At 40.3% G+C, this 21,447-nt stretch overlaps 1 protein-coding gene across 1 annotated transcript in view; it reads right to left on the bottom strand.

Annotated features, from left to right (window-relative positions):
• The window catches only part of LOC119231336 (butyrophilin-like protein 2), a 32,243-nt gene extending 11,012 nt beyond the window's left edge, over positions 1–21,231 (bottom strand). Inside the window, exons 1-3 of the mRNA XM_037493120.2 lie at positions 21,007–21,231; positions 15,177–15,524; positions 6,857–7,138 (exon numbers count right to left, since the gene is read on the bottom strand). Of these exons, the coding sequence (XP_037349017.1) occupies positions 6,857–7,138; positions 15,177–15,524; positions 21,007–21,073 (697 nt within the window). The 5' untranslated portion in view covers positions 21,074–21,231. The remainder of the gene's footprint in view (positions 1–6,856; positions 7,139–15,176; positions 15,525–21,006) is intronic.
• Positions 21,232–21,447: the final 216 nt, after the last annotated feature.

Raw genomic sequence — 21,447 nt, 5'->3', positions numbered from 1 at the left:
ATGTTCTCCCAGTTGGTGGGGTTTCTCTTTGTTTTTGTTATTGTCTCTTTTTCTGTGCAGAAGCTCTTTAATTTGATGCAGTCCCAGCTGTTTATCTTTCTCTTCACTATCACTGCTTTGGGTGATGTGTCTGTAAAGATGTCTTTGATGTGCATATCATGTAGTGTTTTGCCTATATTTCCTTCTATGTATTTTATGGTTTCACGTCTTATGTCTAGTTCTTTAACCCATTTTGAGTTGATTTTTGTGTATGGTGTGAGGTAGTGTCAAGCTTCATTCCTTTGCATGTAGCAACCCAGTTTTCCCAGCACCATTTATTGAACAAACTTTCTTTGCTCCAATGCATAGTCTTTGCTCCTTTGTCAAAGATTAGTTGACCATAAATCTGTGGGTTTATTTCTGGATTTTCTATTCGATTCCATTGGTCTGTATGTCTGTTCTGGTTCCAATGCCATGCAGTTTTGATGATTATGGCTTTGTAGTAGAGTTTGAAGTCTGGGAGTGTGATGCCTCCATTTCCTTCTTTTTTTTTCAGTAGAGCTTTTGCTATTCGGGGTTTTTGGTGATTCCATATGAATTTTATCAATAATTGTTTTATTTTTTTGAAGAATGACATTGAAATTTTGATTGGAATAGCATTGAATCTGTATATTGCTTTTGGTAGGATGGCCATTTTAATGATGTTTATTCTTCCAATCCATGAGCAGGGGATGTCTTTCCATTTCTTTGTGTCTTCTTCTATTTCTTTTAACAGTGTTTTATAATTTTCTTTGTATAGGTCCTTTACCTCTTTTGTTAGATTTATTCCCAAATATTTGATTTTTTTTGTTTCGATAATAAAAGGGATGGTTTTTTTGATTTCTTCTTCTTCAGATTTATTGTTTGTGTATAGAAAGGCTACTGACTTTTGCGTGTTGATTTTGTATCCTGCCACTTTACTAAATTGATTGATGAGTTGAATTAGTTTTTCTGTGGAGTTTTTGGGGTTCTCTATGTATATTATCATATCATCTGCAAATAGTGATAGTTTGACTTCTTCTTTTCCTATTTGGATTCCTTGTATGTCTTTCTCTTGTCTTATTGCTCTGGCTAGGACTTCCAGTATTATATTGAAAAGCAGTGGTGAGAGTGGACATCCTTGTCTTGTTCCAGATCTTAATGGAATTGCTTTCGGCTTTTCACCATTGAGGATGATACTGGCTGTTGGCTTGTCATAGATGGCCTTTATGATGTTGAGGTATGTTCCTTGTATCCCAAGAATTTCAAGGGCTTTTATCATGAATGGGTGTTGCACTTTGTTGAAAGCTTTCTCAGCATCTATTGATATTATCATATGGTTTTTATATTTCTTTTTGTTGATGTGTTGGATAACGTTGATTGATTTTCGGATGTTAAACCATCCTTGTGTCCCTGGAATGAATCCTACTTGGTCGTGGTGAATTATCTTATGGATACATTGTTGGATTCTGATAGCTAAAATTTTATTGAGGATTTTTGCATCAGTGTTCATTAGGGAGATTGGCCTGTAGTTTTCCTTTTTGTGTTGTCCTTGTTCGGTTTTGGTATTAGTGTAATGTTGGCTTCATAGAACGTGTTTGGTATTGTCCCTTCCTTCTCAATTTTTTGGAAGAGTTTGTGAAGGATAGGCACTAATTCATCTCTGAATGTTTGGTAGAATTCATTTGTAAATCCATCAGGTCTTGGGCTTTTGTTTTTGGGAAGGTTTTTGATTACCATTTCAATTTCGCTGCTTGTAATTGGTCTGTTTAGGTGTTCTATTTCTTCTTTATCTACCTTTGGGTGATTGTAGAGTTGTAGGAATTTGTCCATCTCCTCTAGATTGTTGAACTTGTTTCCATATAACTGTTCATAGTAGTTTCTGATTATTCTTTTGATTTCTGCTGTGTCTGTTGTGATTTCTCCTCTTTCATTTATGATCCTGTTTATTTGTGCTTTCTCCCTTTTTTCCTTTGTGAGCCTGGCTAGGGGTTTGTCTATTTTATTGATTTTTTCAAAGAACCAGCTCTTGGTTTCATTGATCTTTTGGATTGTTTTTTTTAGTTTCAATTTCATTTATTTCTGCTTTGGTTTTTAGTATTTCTATTCTTCTACTGGTTTTGGGGTTTTTTTTGTTGTTCTTTTTCTAGATCTCTGAGCTTCGAGATTAGGTTGTTTCTTTGAGTTCTTTCTTGTTTTTTGACGTGAGCTTCTATTGCTATATATTTTCCTCTTATTACTGCTTTTGCTGCATCCCATACATTTAGGATATTAGTGTCCTCCTTGTCATTCAATTCAAAGAATTTTTTAATTTCTTCTTTGATCTCCTCATTAGTCCAGTGGTCTTCCAGTAGTGTGGTTTTTAATCTCCATGAGGTAGGATAGTTCCTTGCCTTCTTTTTATGGTTTATTTCTAGTTTGATGCCTTCATGGTCAGAAAAGATGGTTGGTATGATTTCAATCTTGGTGTATCTGTTGATGTTTGTCTTGTGCCCCAGTATGTGATCGATCCTGGAGAATGATCCGTGTGCGCTTGAGAAAAATGTGTACTCCTTTTTTTTTTGGGTTTAGTGTTCTATAGATGTCTGTTAAGCCCAAATGCTCTAGGTCCTTATTTAGAGCTTTAGTTTCTTTACTTATTTTTTGTCTTGTTGATCTATCCATTGTTGATAGTGGTTTGTTGAAGTCTCCCACTACGTATGTGTTTTCTCTGATGTCTGTTTTCAGAGAGGACAACAGTTGTCTGATATATTTTGGTGCTCCTTCGTTTGGTGAGTATATGTTAATGAGTGTTATTTCTTCTTGAAGTATTGTCCCCTTGATCATAATGTAGTGACCATTGGGGTCTCTTTTTATTTTTTTGAGTTTGAAGTCTGTTTTATCTGATATAAGTATAGCTGTTCCTGCTTTCTTTTTTGGTCCATTTGCTTGTAGGATTGTTTTCCATCCTTTAACTTTGAGCCTATTTTTATCTTTTGTAGCTAAATGTGTTTCCTGGAGACAGCAAAAAGTTGGGTTTTGTTTCCTAATGCAGGCTGCAACTCTGTGTCTTTTTATTGAAGAGTTGATTCCATTTACATTTAGAGTTAATATTGATATGTTAACATCTGTATTTGCCATTGTGTTTGTCTTTCCTTTGATTTTATTTATTTATTCTTTTAATAACTTTTTTTTTGTCTTCTTTCGTTGTTATTCGTCCCTCTGAGGTTCTGGCTTTAGGATTCCTTGTAGTATTTTTGGGAGTGGGGGTTTAGTCGTAATGAAATTCCGGAGTTTCTCTTTGTCTGGGAAGGTCCATATTCTTTCTTCATAGAGGAAGGAGAGCTTTGCGGGATAAAGTATTCTTGGTTGGCATCTGTTTTCTTGGAATCTGTTGACTATGTCCCTCCACTCTCTCCTTGCCCGTAGTGTTTCTTCAGAGAAGTCTGATGTCAGCCTGATTGGTTTTCATTTGAATGTTATCTGTTTCTTCCCTCTTGTCAGCTTCATTATTTTTTCCTTGTCTTGGATTCTTGGGAGCTTTACTATTATGTGTCTTGCTGTGTTTTTCCTTTCGTCGTGGAAGTTTGGTGTTCTTCTTGCTTCTTGTATATCAATTTTCAGCTCCTTCTTTGCATTTGGGAAGTTCTCTTCAATTATCTCCTGGAATATTTTCTCTGTTCCTACATCTCTCTCCTCTCCTTCTGGAATTCCTATAACTCTTATATTTCCTTTCCTCATGGAGTCAGATAGTTCCCGAAGTCTTTCTTCATTTTTTTTCCTTCATACTTCTCTTTCCTTTTCTGTTTTGGTTCTTTTTATTTCTGTGTCTTTAAGAGTGCTTATTCGTTCTTCCATTTCATCTATTCTGCTTTCATTGCTTTTCCCAGAGTTCTTTAGTTCCTCCATTAATTCTTTGATCTCTTGCATTTCTTTTACTTCCCTCTTTAGGGACTCAATTTCATTCTTCTGACCATTGTTTTCCCTCTTTAGGGACTCAATTTCATTCTTCTGACCATTGTTTTCCCTCTTTAGGGACTCAATTTCCTTCTTCTGATCATTGTTTTCCTTTATGACTTCTGTCACTTTTTTAATCAGGGCAATTTTAAATTCTCTTTCTGGAAGGCTCAGAAGTTCTTCCAAGTTACTGTCGTTGCAATCTGGAGGGCGGTTTTCTTTTTGTGGTGGGCTTCTTTCCTGAGGCATTGTTAGGTTGCGTGTGGTTCTTCTACTCCCTCCTGTCTGTTTTCTAATTTGTCGTATGCATTGGGACACTGTGTTGCTCGGACTGGCCGGCATCTTTGGTGAACTTCTCCGCTCCCCTCTGGCTCCTCCAGGAACCATCTCTGGCTTCTGGGGGAGCTTTCTGCTGGTTTTAGGCAGTCTTTACTGAAGAAATGTTCCTGTTCTAAACTGGCGAAGCGGGACGCAGTCCCTGCGCATCCGGTCTCAGGCACACTCTTCTGCGTGCCCGGTCTGCCTCGGACGTGGGTACCTCCTCCCTCTGTGGGCTCAGACTGCTGGTTGGAAGGGGCCTGGCGTGGGCTAACTTCCCAGCTGGCCACTGGGTCCTCCAGAAACCTTCTGCCCTTTTCAAGAAGTCTTAAGAAATTTCCCTGTTCTAAGGGGTGTTAGTGACTTTTTTTCTGGTCGCTAGGTGGCGCCAGAGATCTCTCCTATTGTCCTTGGGGGGCTGTTTTTCAACCCCCCCACCCCCGTGGGACAGGGAACAGAGAGCAAGAATGGTAGGGTAAACCTCAACGGCTTTGGGGTGCTGTGTCTGCCTTGTGCCCCACCATCGTGGAGAACCCACGCCCAGAATTTCGTGCCCCGGGTCTCAGTTCAAAGCCCTCAGGTCCAGGACGCGGGCTGTAGCCCAGTTCAGTGGCGCGGGAATGGCGCCTTTTGCACCCGCTCCCGTGCCTGGGCACCTGGTTCCTGCTCACTCAGTGAGGACCTCCACGCGTCTCCCCGCAAGCCTAGGTCGCAGGCGTGGGGACCTGGGCAGCCGCGATCCCGATCTGCGTTTGCTTTTCAAGCACGCCAAGCGCGCCGCTTTTCCACGCAAGCTTACCGGCCGGCCAGGGGCTGAGTGCAGGTCTCCTCCAGAGTCTCTTTGTTCTTCTCTAATGGCGACGGGAGCCGTTCGCTCACCGCCGCGGCGAATCCTGCATTGTTCTCCACAGCTCCTGTTCTTGTGGTGTGGTGGCTGCAATAGTTCCTTTCCACTCACAGTCCCGCTTGCTGCGTAGTTTGTTCTTGTTGGTCGTTTTAGTTTGTTGTTTTCCTCCTCTCTACTGGTCGGAGAGTGCCGCCTCTGTGGGCGGGGGAGGGGAGCAGGGTTCTGTGCTTTCCTCCCTTCTAGTCCTCTTTTATGGCAACTTTCTTCTTAGGGCAGTTTGCTGGCGTCACCCGTTTATCTTCCGTGTCCCACTTCTCACTGGGACCTGCAGCTTTTCCTCCCTATTAACTTTTTTTAATGGGAGATCTTACTCGCAGCGTCTCCTCGCCGCCATGTTGCTCTGCCCATAATGTATGCATTTTCATCTTGGTTATAGTCCCCATACAATTCCCACCCCCCTTATTTTGACCCTAATCCCTCATCGACCCCCCCACCAGTGTGTCTCTGGTTTACAGTTGCTTGTTGATGTTGATTTTACTTGTTGATAAAAGGTCACACATATTTTTTTAATTTATACATTGTGCAGAAATATATTGTGATGTTTGTTTTCCTGAGTAATGGGAATAGAAAAGAAGAAAGACAGAGCATTCTAGAGAGTCCACACTTCACCCGAGGAGATGGTAAAACATAGACTCAAAGTAATTTGAGAATGAAGAGGGCTCTAAACAGAATGGGTTAAGGGTAGCTTCCTGGAAAAAAGAGGGTTAGGTCTTGAAAGACCAGTAGTAAACTCTTAGTTACAGAAAAACAGAAAGAATATATGGTGCTAACAGTCTATATGGATAGTACATGGTTGAGGGTGTAACCAGCTTGATGTGAGATGGAGTATGAGAAAGGGCTCACAACAAGGCAAAAAGAGAAGAGATGGTCTTGCTGACAGGCTGCAGTATTTCAAATAAGCAAACATGCAATTAAAGGAAGGTGCAGGAAGGGGAGGAGGAGGGAGAGAGATCAGAGGGAGGGAGGGAGGAGCAAGGGGACTGAGGTGATGGTGCATGGGTGCATTGGGGAAGGAAACTCTATGGGGACTCACCTGAGGGGGTGGAGGGAGGCAAATGTTATTTTTAAAAGAACAATGATATAAGTAAATAAATAAAGGAAGGTGCAGGTGATAATTTGGGCAAAAATTATCTCTTTGAACATTCATAGAGTAGACATTGAGAGAATATTGGGGTATATGAGTATTTCCCTGCCTGGGATATGAATTGTTATATTATTATGAGTTAATCCTCACAACAATTTTATGAAGACTCTTATTTTCTCTACTTAACAGTTGAGAATTTGGTATAGGAAGTACATTAGTTGTCCAAGGTCACAATACTGGTATGTGGAACTGCTAGAATTCAAACTCAATTTGACCAATGGGGACAAAAACCCACCAAAATGTTAAATGTAACTATCCTTAGGCTGTGGGATTTGGAGATGTTTAGAAAGAAATTTGATCGATTCCTCAAAACAGTTCATCACCCTCTGAATGTTTTGTGCATTTATGCATTCATTATTATAAAGTATAATAATGCCATTTTTCTGTCACAAAGAAAAATACAAGATAAGTTGAATTTTTGCTAGCTCTCTATGGAAGAATAACAAATGGATGTGCTAAACATCCTTGTAGGTCCCTCAATCATATGTCTGTGAAAGTTAGACCTTCTTGATCAGCAGTGATATCTCAGGATACTGACCCTGGAGGGAACTCACCTGACACAGAAATGTACACTTCCTTCTCCACATTGAGGATTGGGTTCCTTATGTGACAGGACACACCTTCTCTTGAACTTTTATCCATTGTTAGAAATGTTTCCACATCAAACAGTCCATTTTTATCTTTTGTCTTTGTCTCAAAATCCGGTGCCAAATGCTGTCCTTGTAGGTCCTTCCATTGCACTTCAGGCTCTGGGTACCACCCTGTGGATGTACAGGTCAGCTTAACTTCCCTAGTGTTACCAGGTTGAATGTGAATACGAGGAGACACACCTGAGCCTGAAAAAATAAAAGAAAGACAGAGAAAGTACATGGATTCCAAAAGTTTATTTGCCACTTGCATGGGCCAGTGAACTTGTGCTTATTCATTAATCTCTATAAATATCAAATCTTTCATTTATGAAAGTGGAGGTTAAAAATATTGAATCCAAAGAAATTTGGGGAGGAGCATTAAGTCAGCTTTATCATTTAACAAATACCAAACATGTCTGTGTCACTTGTTTTCTTTTTCCTTCCTTTCCTTTGAAACATTACTAATAATTTTATCTGATTTTTAAAGTTCAGTAGCAGAACATCTATCAATCCATTTGCAGTCCCTGGATTTACGGGAGCACATCAGTTGGTGGTTTTCTGTAGCAAATTGCACATTGTTCCCCAAATATTCAGTTATCCTTTCTTCAAGAGAAGTGATTTCCAATAGGAACCTCCAGGGATGTTGGGAAGACTCTCAACATAAATATGATTTAAATGTAGTTGCCACAGTAGCTACTGAGCACTCAAAACATTGGTAAGATTAACCGAGCTTTTAAAGATCAATAAATAGCAGCATCGTCTTACCATAACTAATACAAACTAATACAAACTAACCAAAAAACGGCATCAAATTTAATGGAACTGAAACATCACTGTTTGGGGTTGAATTGTGACCCCTAACAAAGACGTTCAAGTCCTGTTATTCAGTATCTGTGAAAGTGAACTTATTTGGAAACATCATCTTTATAGATCAGTAGTTAGTAAACATGAATTCATACTGGATTAGTGTATTAGTGACTGGTGTTTATATAAGTACAAGGAAATTTAGACACAGAGACATGGGGAAAATGGCTGTGCAAGGATGGAGGCAGAGACTCGAGTGATTACATCACCACTGAAGGAACACCTGGTGCTACCAGAAGCTGGAATAGGCAAGGAAAGATTCTCCCCTAGACATCTGAGTGGAAGCATAGTCTTGAGGACACCTTGATCTTAGACTCTGGTCTCCAAGATTGTGAGGGAAAAAAACTCATTTTCAAACCACCCAGTTTGTGGTAATTGTTACTGGACCCTAGAAAACAAGTATAACCTCCTATTAATTTGATGAAGGTAATTATATAAATGATCTGATGTTGCTTGGATGGCCACACCCTGGAGAAACACCATGAGATGACCAGTGAGTGGTGCTCTAAGCCTGGGACGACCTGGAGGGCACAGTGGTGGTGCCCAGTGCTGGTGCTGAGAACTACTGTGTTCAGAAGGTAATGTCCTTGAAAGCAGTAGAGTATTGTGGTTATGATGATAACTCTAGACCCAAAGCATAGGTTTGTACCTGTTCCCATTGGTCACAGAGTGCAACTAATGATTCTCTCTCTGTGCCTCAATTCTTTTTCTGTAAAATAATGGTAATAATAATCTCTATGCATTGGATTGGTGTAAGAATTACTCCATGATGTGCTTAGTGGTTCATAATAAATTAACATGACTCACCTTGAAGAGTTAAAATCAGTTAAGAATATAAAGAGGGCCTCCCCGGTGGCGCAGCGGTTGAGCGCTGGGTTGCGAAGCTGCCCACGGCCTCTGCGGCGCCGGTTCGATCCCCGGCTGCTCCCCGGCCACCAGAGGAGGGTCCCACATGGCGCGCAGACCTCTCCTGCCGCCCGCTGCTCCCCTCAGCAGTGTACTTCGGTCCTTCTGCCTGCTCTGCTCCCCGCTCTGGCTCTGGTGAATTGTCTCACCCTCCCGCGCTTCTGACTGTACCCAGTGCTTGTATAAATAAATAAATTAAATAAATCTTTAAAAAAAAAAAAAAAAAAAAGAATATAAAGAAAAGATGATTTACTTTCACTCTTTGGGAATTTTCATGTGGGAAAAAAAACCCCACAAAACATTATGTCTTGGACTCTGGCTATCTGCTGGGAGAACTGACAGATTTGTGATCGTCAGTAGGTATTTTCTAAAGACATATTTAGTAGGAATATGTAGAAAAATGATAAATGTTTAATTCAGGCATCAGATTTTCTAGGACTAAATCAACTAAGTTGTTCTTTGAATCAAGCAATTTTGTTTTTCTTATTAAGTGTATGGGCTAAGGGTAAGTAAGTACAGCCTCTAGAAAGGTTGCTATTGTAACTGCTTACCTCCAGCATCAATTTTAGAATTGGAGAGAGAAGGGGGGGAGGAGCCCTGCATAATTAAAGAAGTTTGAGAAAAAGTATTCTAAGTGTTTCCAAAACCATTAATTATATGGTTTTATTAATGTTGTTAAGAGTCAAAAGGGAGAAAAATTGCTAGTACCGAGGAAAGTCAGGTTACCTTGATGCTGCACTCTTGGGAGTTTTTGAGATTTGGATGGTCCCTGACACAGCACAGGCTGACTGTCATAAAGCCCATATTTTATCAATTCTGAGAGTTTATATTTTTTACTCTCTTATGATAATAGTGGGGGGAAAAAACCTATATTTTCCCCTAGTGTTGTTATAGGGCAGGGCGTGGGGCTCCCTGGGACCCCCCAAGACTGCCTGCTCTAAATGGGTTCTGCCATGCGCCACATCAAGACAACACATACTCTAGTGCCTAAGACCTCTAAGGAAAGGAACTTTAATACAATTAGTGTGCAATAAAGAGAAGATCAGGAAAAGACTAGTTTCCAGATCGAGCATCCAGAGTCACTCATCTCCTCAGGGGTACATGTCCAGCAAACAGGGTTGGCTCAAAGCAGGACCACTGAGGCCTGAAAACTTGCCACAAGCCTAAGGCACCTTTGGTGGGGACCCTTAGGAAAGGGGCAAAGGTGCCAGACAAGAGTGGAAGGAAAAGAGCGAAATCAAAATCAAGTTAAATGCTGCCATCGGTAACCTCCCCGCGGATCGCTTACCCTCGTGTTTCAGGTGTCTCCTTCCATGTCCCCCAAGCCCTGGTACAAGTCTAAGGCCAAGAACCAAGTGCAACTTCTTTAAGTGTCTGTCTGCTCCATGTGCCTCCTCCAGGTCTCCTTCTGGCTCCATCTCCCTTCCTTCTCCAGTCTCCTCTCCAGCTTCTCCTCCCACCTGCTCAGCTCCACCCTCCCTTGGGTGAGGCAGGAAACCTAGAACCTCCCCCTTCCCTGGGGACCACCTTGTTGTATCAATAGTATGATGACTTACTAGGATTGATAATAAGGCCTCATATTTTATTTCTTATATCATCATATTTTGGCTCAGTTTGGTCAACCATTTTTGCTTTTTGTCCTTTCCCTAATAGTTGTTAACTGATAGATTTGCTTATTTGTAGCCCACTTGGAAGAAGTGATTAGTTAGAGGGTGCAGGGGAAATGAGTTATTCAGGTTCTTTTTCACCTTCCAAACAACAGACAGCCCATAAATTTGAAATATTATGTTTTCCACCTTTGAGACTTCCAGCAGACAACAGCTGGGCCTTGCATGTGCAACAATGTATCAGATGTGTGCCCATGGTTGCCTAACAATGTACAGGGAGCTAGGAGGCTCCAGAAGCCATTCTGCCTTTCAGTCTTGCAGTCTATCCCTGCCTGCTTGCCTGCCTGCCTGTGTATACTGGTCCTTGTTTCAGCATTACAGTTATGTTGAAGTGGAAAAGTCAGGCTGACCTATTGATTAGCTGAAGTTGGACAGAGCCCGTAGACTGAAAGTTTCAAGGAAAAGTTGATAAGCACCCTCAAGGCCACACACACCCTGATTCATGCATTTCCAGATGACTATACTCCTTGCTTTAGTCAATATTCTGTAAACTAGTTGCGTGGTGCTGAGACTTTGGAGAGAGATCTTCTTTAGTCCCCAAGGTGTAAAGCCACAGTGTAAATAAAGAACTTCCTTCCTCCTCTCTGAGTGATACCTGATTCAGTGAAGGAATTCTGCCATAACAATGTCAGATACCTCTAAAGGCCACAAAATTGTTGTTCTGTTTGCTGGAATTGACAAAGAACCTGTCTAGCCTGGGACATTTGCACCACACATGGTATAGGTAAATTTTGTGTGATGACTTTAAGCAGAATTCAAATTAAATTTTTCAATGAAGTTCAGAATTCTGGAAAAATTTCACTATCACAACCCCCTGATATTTAAAATAGAACTGAGAATGAGTTGGTACTACTTGAACTCAAAGTATGAATGAACTCTTTTTTTCTGGGTTTACCTTCAGGGACTGACTCTCCAACAAGACTATGTGTGAGAAACCACACATACAAAAAAAAAAAACCCACCCCAAAATCTGACATACCCTGGAAGACTCTGATTGAGGACCTAGCATTTGACAGTATACTACCAAAAATAAGAAGAAGTCCTGGGCCTCCCCGGTGGCGCAGCGGTTGAGCGCTGGGTTGTGAAGCTGCCCGTAGCCTCTGCAACGCTGGTTCAATCCCCGGCTGCTCCCCGGCCACCAGAGGAGGGTCCCAATGGCGCGCAGACCTCTCCTGCCGCCCGCTGCTCCCCTCAGCAGTGTACTTCGGTCCTTCTGCCTGCTCTGCTCCCCGCTCTGGCTCTGGTGAATTCTCTCACCCTCCCACGCTTCTGGTTTCTGACTGTGCCCAGTGTTTGTATGAATAAATAAATAAATCTTAAAAAAAAAAAAAGAAGTCCTAATGCCACAAAGCTCCACACATTACACTAGGTGCGGGTGTTGGGTACAAGTGCATCCACCTCGGAAAGAACAACCCACAGTCACGGGAAACATTCACACAGAAGAGGTAAAATGATAGGACTTCATTTTTCTTATTTAAAATGGCTGAGAATAGGGGCCTCCCTAGTGATGCAGGGGTTAAAGACAAGCTATCAGCAGCTACTGCAGCATGAGTTCAATCCCTGGCCAGGGAGCTACCCACATGGCACAGCAGACCTCTCCTGTCTCTCCCGCTGCTCCCTTCAGCAGTGTTTTCGGTCCACCTGCCTGTTTTGCTCCCCACTCTGTCTTTGGTGAATCCTCTCACCAACCCCCCAAACCTCTGGCCTATACCCCAGCTCTTATGTGCATAAAAAAATAAATCTTTAAAAAATATAAAATGAGTATAAAATGACTGAGGATAAAAGATAAAAAAGTGAAAGGTCACCACTATAATCAACAAACATGACTAAAAGGGCAGCCTACCTGGAAAACACTCAACGTGTAAGCCCCTGAATTTAGGGAGCACAGAAGTCTTCATGGTAGAAAACAAGTGAGTATTTGTAACTGGTGAGTGAAGCCAAAGACCTTTATAGGTGGTATACCCTGGAGGGGGTTGCAGGTGAGGATAGACAGCCCCAGGAAAAATGCTAAAAAGTATCGCATTTGGAGGAGGAGCAACTGATAATAAATATAAGGGACTAGAGAATTAGTGGCAGATTATTCACTCTTAGGGATTCAGCGTTTGAGCATTTAGTGTTTGGGATTCAGCGTTTTTGGGGTCAGCGATTATGGCTCCCTCCACGCCTATCTTCCAGAAGGCTGTTGTGAGCCTCTGAATGTGGAGAGGCCTCGAGCAGCCAACCTCAGAGAGGAAAAGTTCAGAGGCTTTGCAAGTAGCCAAGCAAGTGAAACGGTTCCTGGTTTTGCTGTCGTACAGCTGGCAGAAAGGGTGAAGACCGGGAGCAGGAGCTAGGCCATTTGTCAGGTCATTCAGCCGCTGCAGCTGCTGTTTTGAGTGTCGCTTGACTGGTGAGATGCTGGGGCATCTTGGCAGCTCTGGGAGCATCTCCTGTTGAATCTTCTGTTGTCTTCGTGAGTTGGAACTGGGCCTATAGTCTGGCTACCATGTGTCTACAGTGGCAGGAAGATGCCATCTTGGGCACGTGGCCTTTTGTTCAGGAGAGGAGCTCAGCCTTCTCATAGATGGGAAGACAGAGAAGTTGCTTTTGTTTAGGACCTGAAAAAAACTGGTCACTGCTTTGGGTGAGGTAAACAGCCATTTTTGGCCTCAGTAACTCTCTGTTTTTCCCTGGTTTGTTAAACAAACCACACTGTTGTTCTCTGAGCCTGAGTAGTGCAATTGTGCATGCGGGTAAAGAACTCAGACAGTGATTGGTAAACTATTTGGGCAGTGTCCTTGGCCAGTTTTAGTGCCCTTTGCTGTCCTGTATCGTATTGTTATTCAATATTGATATATACTAGGCTAGAGGGTGATAACTGTCTAAATAATTTAGAAGTGCATTTATATCATAAATTTGGAATTCATTCCATAGGTACATAGTAAAGTTTGTGCCAGCAAATATTATACTTAGTTGAAATATAAAATCTAGGATATCTTCACTGCCAAAGGACAAATGAGAAAGTGAAGCAAACTTTTTTTGGTATGATGGGAACTCTGACAATTAAAAGGCATGCGGAATTCTTGGGTACTATTTGTAGTATACGTGCACAGTGCAAATTAGTACTCTTGCCTTTGGTTATATTTTAGCTTAATTTTAAATTTTCTTAAAAATTTTTTTATCTCCCTTGTCTCCATCCCTATTATTTTATTTTTGTGTGTGTGTATGTGTGCTTGGGTGGAAAGCAGAACTACACTTACAACTCTGATTTGGAGAAGTTATGCAAGTGAGGTATCAGAAACTTTACCTAAGGAGCAAAAATTTAACCCCAAAAATAAAAATAAGAAAAATAAACCTCATCTGCTGCAGTATGGGAGATTGCAGAGTCAATTCTAGAAAGTGTGCCTGTTACATTTGTTGAATCTCAGAACAAACTCAACACAAGCTTTATCCCTGGGATTAGTACCAATAGCTTCAAGATGGGAAGTATATGCTTCTGCAGAATTGGGATAAAGTGGGAGAGCAGTAGAAAGCTCTTTTCTCTTTAGTGATAGAATTACTTTGGACAAATAACAAAAGAATCAAGGACAAAACTTATTACACTGATGTGATGAAATGATGTATGAATACTTGAGAAGCAATGGAAATGTTTTAAGGACCTCTACCAGTGGGTGTCTAACTCCTAATTATGATACTAGGGTGGAAGACCCCACCTATAAGTAGAAGCTTAGTGAAAGGATCAACACAAAGGAACAATACTCCAGGTTTGCCTGTGTCTGGATCAGTCAATGCTTGCAGGGGAAGTGACACTCATTTGTGTGCAACAAACATTTGCAGTGAACAATTCCAGTAATTGTTGAAGAAAGGGATTCTTACAGAGAGGCAACTATGCTCCCTAAGACTATGCAAAAATTCTGTTAAGAAATACATGGATCAAGGAGTCTGGTTACCAAAAACTTTGGCACAAAAAAATGTTTAAAAATTGAAAACAAGCCTCTTTGCAGTACCCATCTTTAATTTATGAAGATTATATGTGTACCCATGTATTATTATGTAAATGTGAGCTAAGGGTTAAATATAGCACATCCTTTATTGTCAGTGAATAGGGCTCATTGGTATTTGCACACATGTTAGGGAGTCCAGGAGGAAGAATTTTTCTCTTTGGAGGGGTCAATATATTGGACTCCTGCTTATAGTTTGGGAGGTTTCTCATAAGGCCCACTGTGAGGAAGGCATAATGAAACTCTTCACTTTCTATTAGGTCAGATTCTGTGATGTTTGCTCAAGCTCAGTGTAAGTTTAAGAAACATTCCTTACTCTTTCTCCCTGGCAAGACAGGTATTTTTCTGAGGACCATGTCTAAGCAAATGTGGGATCCCAAAGAGAAACTTGTTCAGGTATCTGAGTAAATAAGGATGTCATAGCAAACTCAGAATAAGCAAGACCCACATTTGACTAGGAAATAATATATCACCTATAGATACATCCCACACTGATAGTGAGCACAACAGTTTCTTCTTGCCTCTGTCTAGCTGCTTTTGGGTTTTGAAAGACAGAATGAGATGCATCTCTAATACTTTTCTGAAATAGAACATACTACCATTTCTATTTTCTATTCTCTTTAATCAATTATTTTTACAAAGAAAAGAGATGTTAGTATATTTCTATTGCAATCTGAAGAAGTCAGAATAGATGGATCAGATGAACTTCACCTATAATATTCTTAGTATTTCATTGCAGTATTTGTAGACTCGGCCACTTCTATCTAGTTTGCTGACTAGACCAAAACATAATAATATTGTATAAGAGTTTTCATTTCAGAGGCTCACCTGTGACAAACATTTCAAATTGTGCTTCACTGTTGTATGTGGACTTTTCAAACAAACAGCTATACACCCCCTCATCAAAAGGGCGAATGGGATGGATCCTCAGGGCTGCCTGCCCTTTGGTGATATTCTCCTTCAGAAACTCTGTCCGTCCTTGGTACTCTGGCATCTGCTGCTCCATATGCTCCCAGGAAGCACCATAACGATGCACCAGACCTGAAGGATGGTTTCGATACCATCTCACCTCCATGTTCTGAGCATCCATCATTGGGTCAAGGTGGCAAGACAATACAGCCTCTTCCCCCACTAAGGCATTGATGGGTGCACTTGGTCCTATCACATGGAATTGTCCTGGAAGAAATTAAGAAAACAATGGAATCATCACTGAAATTGTGGCAGGCATGGTAGTGAACCTCTGAGAGAGAAAATAGACTAGTTCAACTAGCAAAGGGAGGCCACATAGTGTGTAGAACTAAAACAAAGATATCCAAATGCATTGATGATACAAAAGTAATAACAGGATATGATGTCAACAGTATGATGTCAACAGTGTACAACAGTAATATGATCTTTTTTTTTTAAGATTTATTTTTATTTATTTATACATGCACTGGGTACATTCAGAAGTATGGGAGGGTGAGAGAATTCACCAGAGCCAGAGCAGGGAGCAGAGCAGGCAGAAGGACCGAAGTACACTGCTGAGGGGAGCAGCAGGTGGCAGGAGAGGTCTGCGCGCCATGTGGGACCCTCCTCTGGTGTCCGGGGAGCAGCCGGGGATCAAAATGGCGCTACAGAGGCTGTGAGCAGTTTCGCAACCCAGCGCTCAACCGCTGCGCCACCAGGGAGGCCAAACAGTAATATGATCTTATCAACATTTTGTTTTCTAATTTGCCTAGGATTGGACTTTAAATTTATATAAATCACTTATTTAAGTCTCACAAATGCCCTGTGTTATAAAGTAGTATCCTTATTTTTAGATTAGGAAATTGAGTCAATAAATGATTAATAATTTATTCAGTGATTAATGAGTTGAGTCAGTGAGTGATAATTTGCCTCCAAATACTAAGGCATAAATTGAGAATTGTAATATCAACAACCAAAGGTTTCCTTGTTTTAAACCATACATTAACCAATATAATATAACCAATAATGAAATATAATGTAAAATTATTAAAAATGATGTTTTGTGTTAAGAAAAAGGTAGAACATTATATATAATATGTTCCCATTTTAGAAATATGTAAGAGCATATGCTCAGTACAGATGTTTGAAAGCATTGTAGGTTCTTTCTGAATTTAAGCAATGTGAATAATGAGATAATAGCTACAAATCTCAAAAAAAAAATCCAATTTTTTCTGATTTTAATATTTAAGAAAAAATAATGGCAATTAATTAAAATAGTTGGTCATCCCAATTACTGGATTAATTTAGGGTTAAGAATGTGTTGCAAAAGTTATTCTCAGATACTTTTACTTTAAAAGAAGTTATCTTTTGATTAAAGACTTGAATATAATGGATTGTATTCATCCTAGTGGATCAGGGGGAAAAATTTTAAAAACAAATTTTTAATTTAATTTTCCATCATAGTTTTATTTCCTCTGGTTGCAGATGGAAAAGATATTCTGCAAAGCCACATTTAAAGGAAAGTAAAATGGTGATGAAGGCAGTTACTTTTGAGGGGACAGAAATTTGTTTTGAATTGGGGAGAGGCACAAGTGTACTCATTGTGCTGTGATTTGTATGAATCAGTGGATTATTTGTTATGTGATCAAATTATTAGGAGAATTATCTATGATGTGTATCATAGTCTGGTTAATGCTTATTTAACAATAAAACTATTAGACTGTTTTCTACATTCATGGAGAACATTTTCTGCCCTACATTTATATGACATTCTGGAAAAGGGAAAGCTGTAGGAGGGGAATCATTTCTATTATTGCCTCACTGTGAGGAGGGAACTGACCACAAAGAAGCAGAGCAGAACTTCTGTGATTCAGAAGATACTTTGAGGTGAGGAGAGAAGAGGGGAGGGGAGGGGAGGGGAGTTGTTTGGGCCATGAAAATTGCAGCATATATAGCTGGCAAAGGGGTAGTATCCAATAGATGTGGAGGTACCATTTAATAAAGTTAAAACTTAGTCTTTGCACTTTGCTCAGCTGAACAATGCTGGGGGACACAAAATAAACAAGTAGAACCTATAGAGTTGCTGATACAGTTAACAAGTTTGTCTTTTCCCCATTTCTTGCAGTTCCCCCTCATCTAGCATTAACAGGATTAATAGCTTGTCTTTCCCATTTGTTGCAGCGTCCCCCTCCCCTTGAGAAGAAAAACAAGCTGGTGCCCACCAGTTTATGTGCAGACCCTTCCCCCTCCCCCTAATGAAAACAAGCTGGCGATCACCTGTCTCTGCTGACCCCTTCCCCTTCCCTTAAGATGAATGAGCTGACACCCATCAATCTCTGTGAAGACCCCTTCCCCTTCCCTGTCTCTGTGCTGGCACTGTTAGGGGGAAAGGATGTCCTGTGCTAATTCCATACAGGCTTGTGGACTCCACCCCCACTCCAGACCAAAGCTATCAAGACATTGGGAAAGACAAATCCCATCACCACCAAAGGGAAGGTTGCTGGGACCTGAGGGTAGAGTTAAACAGCCAGGTTTGGTATAAAAACCAGACATGTGGGCCTTAGGGTCTCTCTTGCCTCTTGGCTTCAGGGCTTTTGGCTCACTGCCAGCTCTCAGGCTACAAATAACAGCCTCTTTCATGAGGAGACACAGATGATCTGAAGGCTTTCTTTGTGGGTTCAGGGATTTAGGCTCCAGCTGGTGTTTCCCGGGAACCTCAGGCTCAAGTCATTTGTCATCACTCTGCATGCCTATTCCTATGACGCTTTGTAATGGATATTTAAAAACATGTTTAAGATTCATACAAATCACAGTACAGTGAGTACACTTGTGCCTCTCCCCTATTCAAAACAAATTTCTCTCCCCTCAAAAGTAACTGCCTTCATCACCATTTTACTTTTTAAAGATTTATTTATTTATGCATACAAGAACTGGGTTACAGTCCACACGTGTTCAGAGTGAGAGGATTCACCAGAGACAGAGTGGGGAACAGAACAGGCAGACTGACTGAAATACACTGCTGAGGGGAGCAGCAGGCAAGACTGGAGAGGTCTGCCACACCATGTGGGTAGCTCCCTGGTTGGGGATTGAACTCATGCTGCAGTGGCAGAGGGAACTGGGGAGAAGGAGGAGTGGATAGGGGAAGAAAGAGTATAAGGTATTGTTAGGGGAGGTGTGGTGGAGGATGACTAAAATATAAGCACATGTGGAGGAAGAGCCTCGAACACTGACACATATAGACATGGGACATGTAAACAACTGCCAAATTTAATAATAAAAGTAAATAAATAAATTTAAATAGCCAAAAAAAAGAGAGGCCTGTATTCTAGAATGTGGTGTGGTGATATACATTGGAGGATGTATAAACCTATTCCCCTAAATCATATACAGTGTTATAAGTAAATGTTTCCTCAGTAAAAATTTTAACTGAGATAAAATAAAGTAAAAACTAATAGTAAAAAACACTTTGTTTTGCACAGATGCAGCAATGCTAAACCTCAAATTAAGCACATACAGATGGATGACACACTGTCCTTAGATGACCTCTCAGATAGTGAAACTAAGATCTGCCCCAATAAAGTGAAGGATGTAACAAGGAGGAAAATCCAGTGAATGGACCAAGATCTCAGATTGTGGGCTGAATTAGGTCTAAACAACTATAATTTGACCCTCTCCTTACTTCCTTGTTCCTAACTCCAATTATAATCTTTAAATAACCTCTGTTTTCTTCAGACTGAAGAGGAAGATTTGAGGCTTTCCTTTTGCATCCTTGCCAAATAAATAAAGCTTTTTCTTCTTTCAGAAGCAGGTCCCATAGTATCGACTTTATGCATACTTAGCAGTGAGCCCTTGCTTGGTAACAACTGAGGAAAATATAGTATGATTATTTGTGTGTGTGTGTGTGTGTGTGTGTGTGTGTGTGTTTTATGGTTTTATTTAGCAAAAATGTAAAGTGCAACCTGACCTTGGGACTGGTGACTCAAATGGAATCTGGTAGGTATTTTTTTTCCCACCACAAAACTTCATATGTAGTCACTTCAATTCTCCATTTACACAGAAGTGTTGTAATAAAATATTTGTAAACTACATCTGTTAAAAATATACAGATATTATTTAAAGTCACTGCATATTCTAATGTGGGAGTTTTATATCCTAACATGCACTGACCACATGATATTTTCCTCACCAGTTGCCTCAATAAACAACTCCCCTCTTTTCCTTAGTCTAAAACTATTTTATTATAAGATGTTAGTGTAAGGTAATGAAGAGAAGTGACATTAATCCCCTTAATTTTCTATCAATGTGCTAATGAAATACAACCAAAGTAATTTCTAACACATTCCTATATTTTTCAGTTATTATGATTAATACTAGTCTAAACCAATTTCATAGCACACTAACATTTTTAGTGTTGCCTCAGAAAAAGAACTGGTGGGCATAATATCAGCAATTAATGTAGGCAAACACATTTATCAACTACCATCAAGTTAAATCAATAGATCTCTGAAAAATCTTCACAGGTATGTGCACTAAATTCCTAATCCCTAAACCATGTATTTTTAAAAAGAAGCATATAAGTTCTGAGTACCTCTCAAAACCATTAATTGAAACCCATTAAATAACTGATTGTTAAACCATGCAATTAGAAAACTAACATATTTCAATAAACATTTTTGTCAACTAATCAAACTTTCTTTTCACTGTAAGTGTCCCAACAGGTTAGAACTCTGCCTTATTTTTTTTTCTTTCATGCTGATACTCTCTCCCTCCTATCAACCCAGGATGAACTTAATAAGAACTTCCTAGATGGGCCTCCCTGGTGGCACATGGGGTTAAGACACAACCTGTGAAGCTATTCGCAGCCACTGCAGCACGAGTTTAATCCTGGCTGGGGAGATGACCACGTGGCTCAGCAGACTTCTCCTGTCTCACCTGCTGCTCCCCTCAGCAGTGTATTCCAGTCAGTTTGCCTGTTCTGTTCTCCACTCTGTCTCTGGTGAATCCTCTCACCCCCTGCACCTCTGGCCTGTACCCCAGTTCTTCTGTGCATAAATAAATAAATAAATGCTTAAACAAACAAAAACACTTTATGATAATTCACTGTTTACTTTTTCATTAAAATGCAATATTTCATTCTTATTTAAACCAATCTGTTGTGATCAACTGCATGATTCTCAATTAGATAAATTTTTAGTCAACCCTATATAAATATAAAATTCCCATATAGGAACTGATATTTAACTTGAAGAGTTCAAACACACATGGCAAACGAAAGAGTTTTGGTTAAAGCCAAAAGCATTCAAATGTCTTGCCCAGGATCATACATCTTGGTGGGTGCTACATGACCCTGGGATCCTAGAGTTTCTGATTCCAAGTTCTAACAGTGCTGGGCAGCACATGCATTTCTTTTATAGGCTCAGCTTTTGAAAGTGTCTTGTAAAGTAAGAGTAAGAAAGAAAATAACTTAAGATAGCACTTTTAGTTTGTTCACAATTTATTTACATATCAGCTTTACATAATTGCATTACCCTCACCAATTCAAAATAAAATAAATATTCAGAAATGCAGATAGAGAAGTACAAACACAAATGAGATCAATTCTAAGGTCTTCAGGTCCATGAAATGTTAAAAAAGTTAAAGCCCTAGGAGTTCTTTGTGGAATTAAATGACTTCTAATTTAGGAAAGTCATTGTTTCTCCTTCCCACTCACCTGAGCTTGGCCATGGAAGCAGGACTGGGAGCAGGAGGGTTCTGATGACCACGCACAAGGGCTTCATCTCAGCTCCAGGTCTGTGTTGGAGAATCACACCTCTGTCTTCCCACAAACTGTCATAGGTCACAGTCTTGGGGTCTGGTTCACTTTTATTCAGACTCTTTCTAAAACACCGTGAACACAATTCTTAAACACAAAGTGCCTCATGAGAACAGATGTGAAAGTGAAAGAACCAGAGGGGAAAGTGAAAGCAGGAAGTAAGTGGACTCTGAAAAAATTGATTCAACCTTTTATGGAATAAAAAGTCCAATAAGGAAGAAAGAAATATAAAGCAGGGTTATTGATTACACAATGAAGCACACACCCATTGCATGAAGAAACTCAGACTCTAAACTCTTCATTTTAGTTTCCAGACTTGTTTTTCTAAGTTTGGAGGAA

This window comes from Talpa occidentalis, unplaced genomic scaffold (genome assembly GCF_014898055.3).
Source record: "Talpa occidentalis isolate TD23 unplaced genomic scaffold, MPIMG_talOcc4v2.1 talOcc4.7, whole genome shotgun sequence".
In the NCBI taxonomy this organism is placed as follows: Eukaryota; Metazoa; Chordata; class Mammalia; order Eulipotyphla; family Talpidae; genus Talpa; species Talpa occidentalis.
The sequence above is the reverse complement of the archived record's forward strand: the minus strand, read 5'-3'. Positions and strand labels throughout refer to the sequence as shown.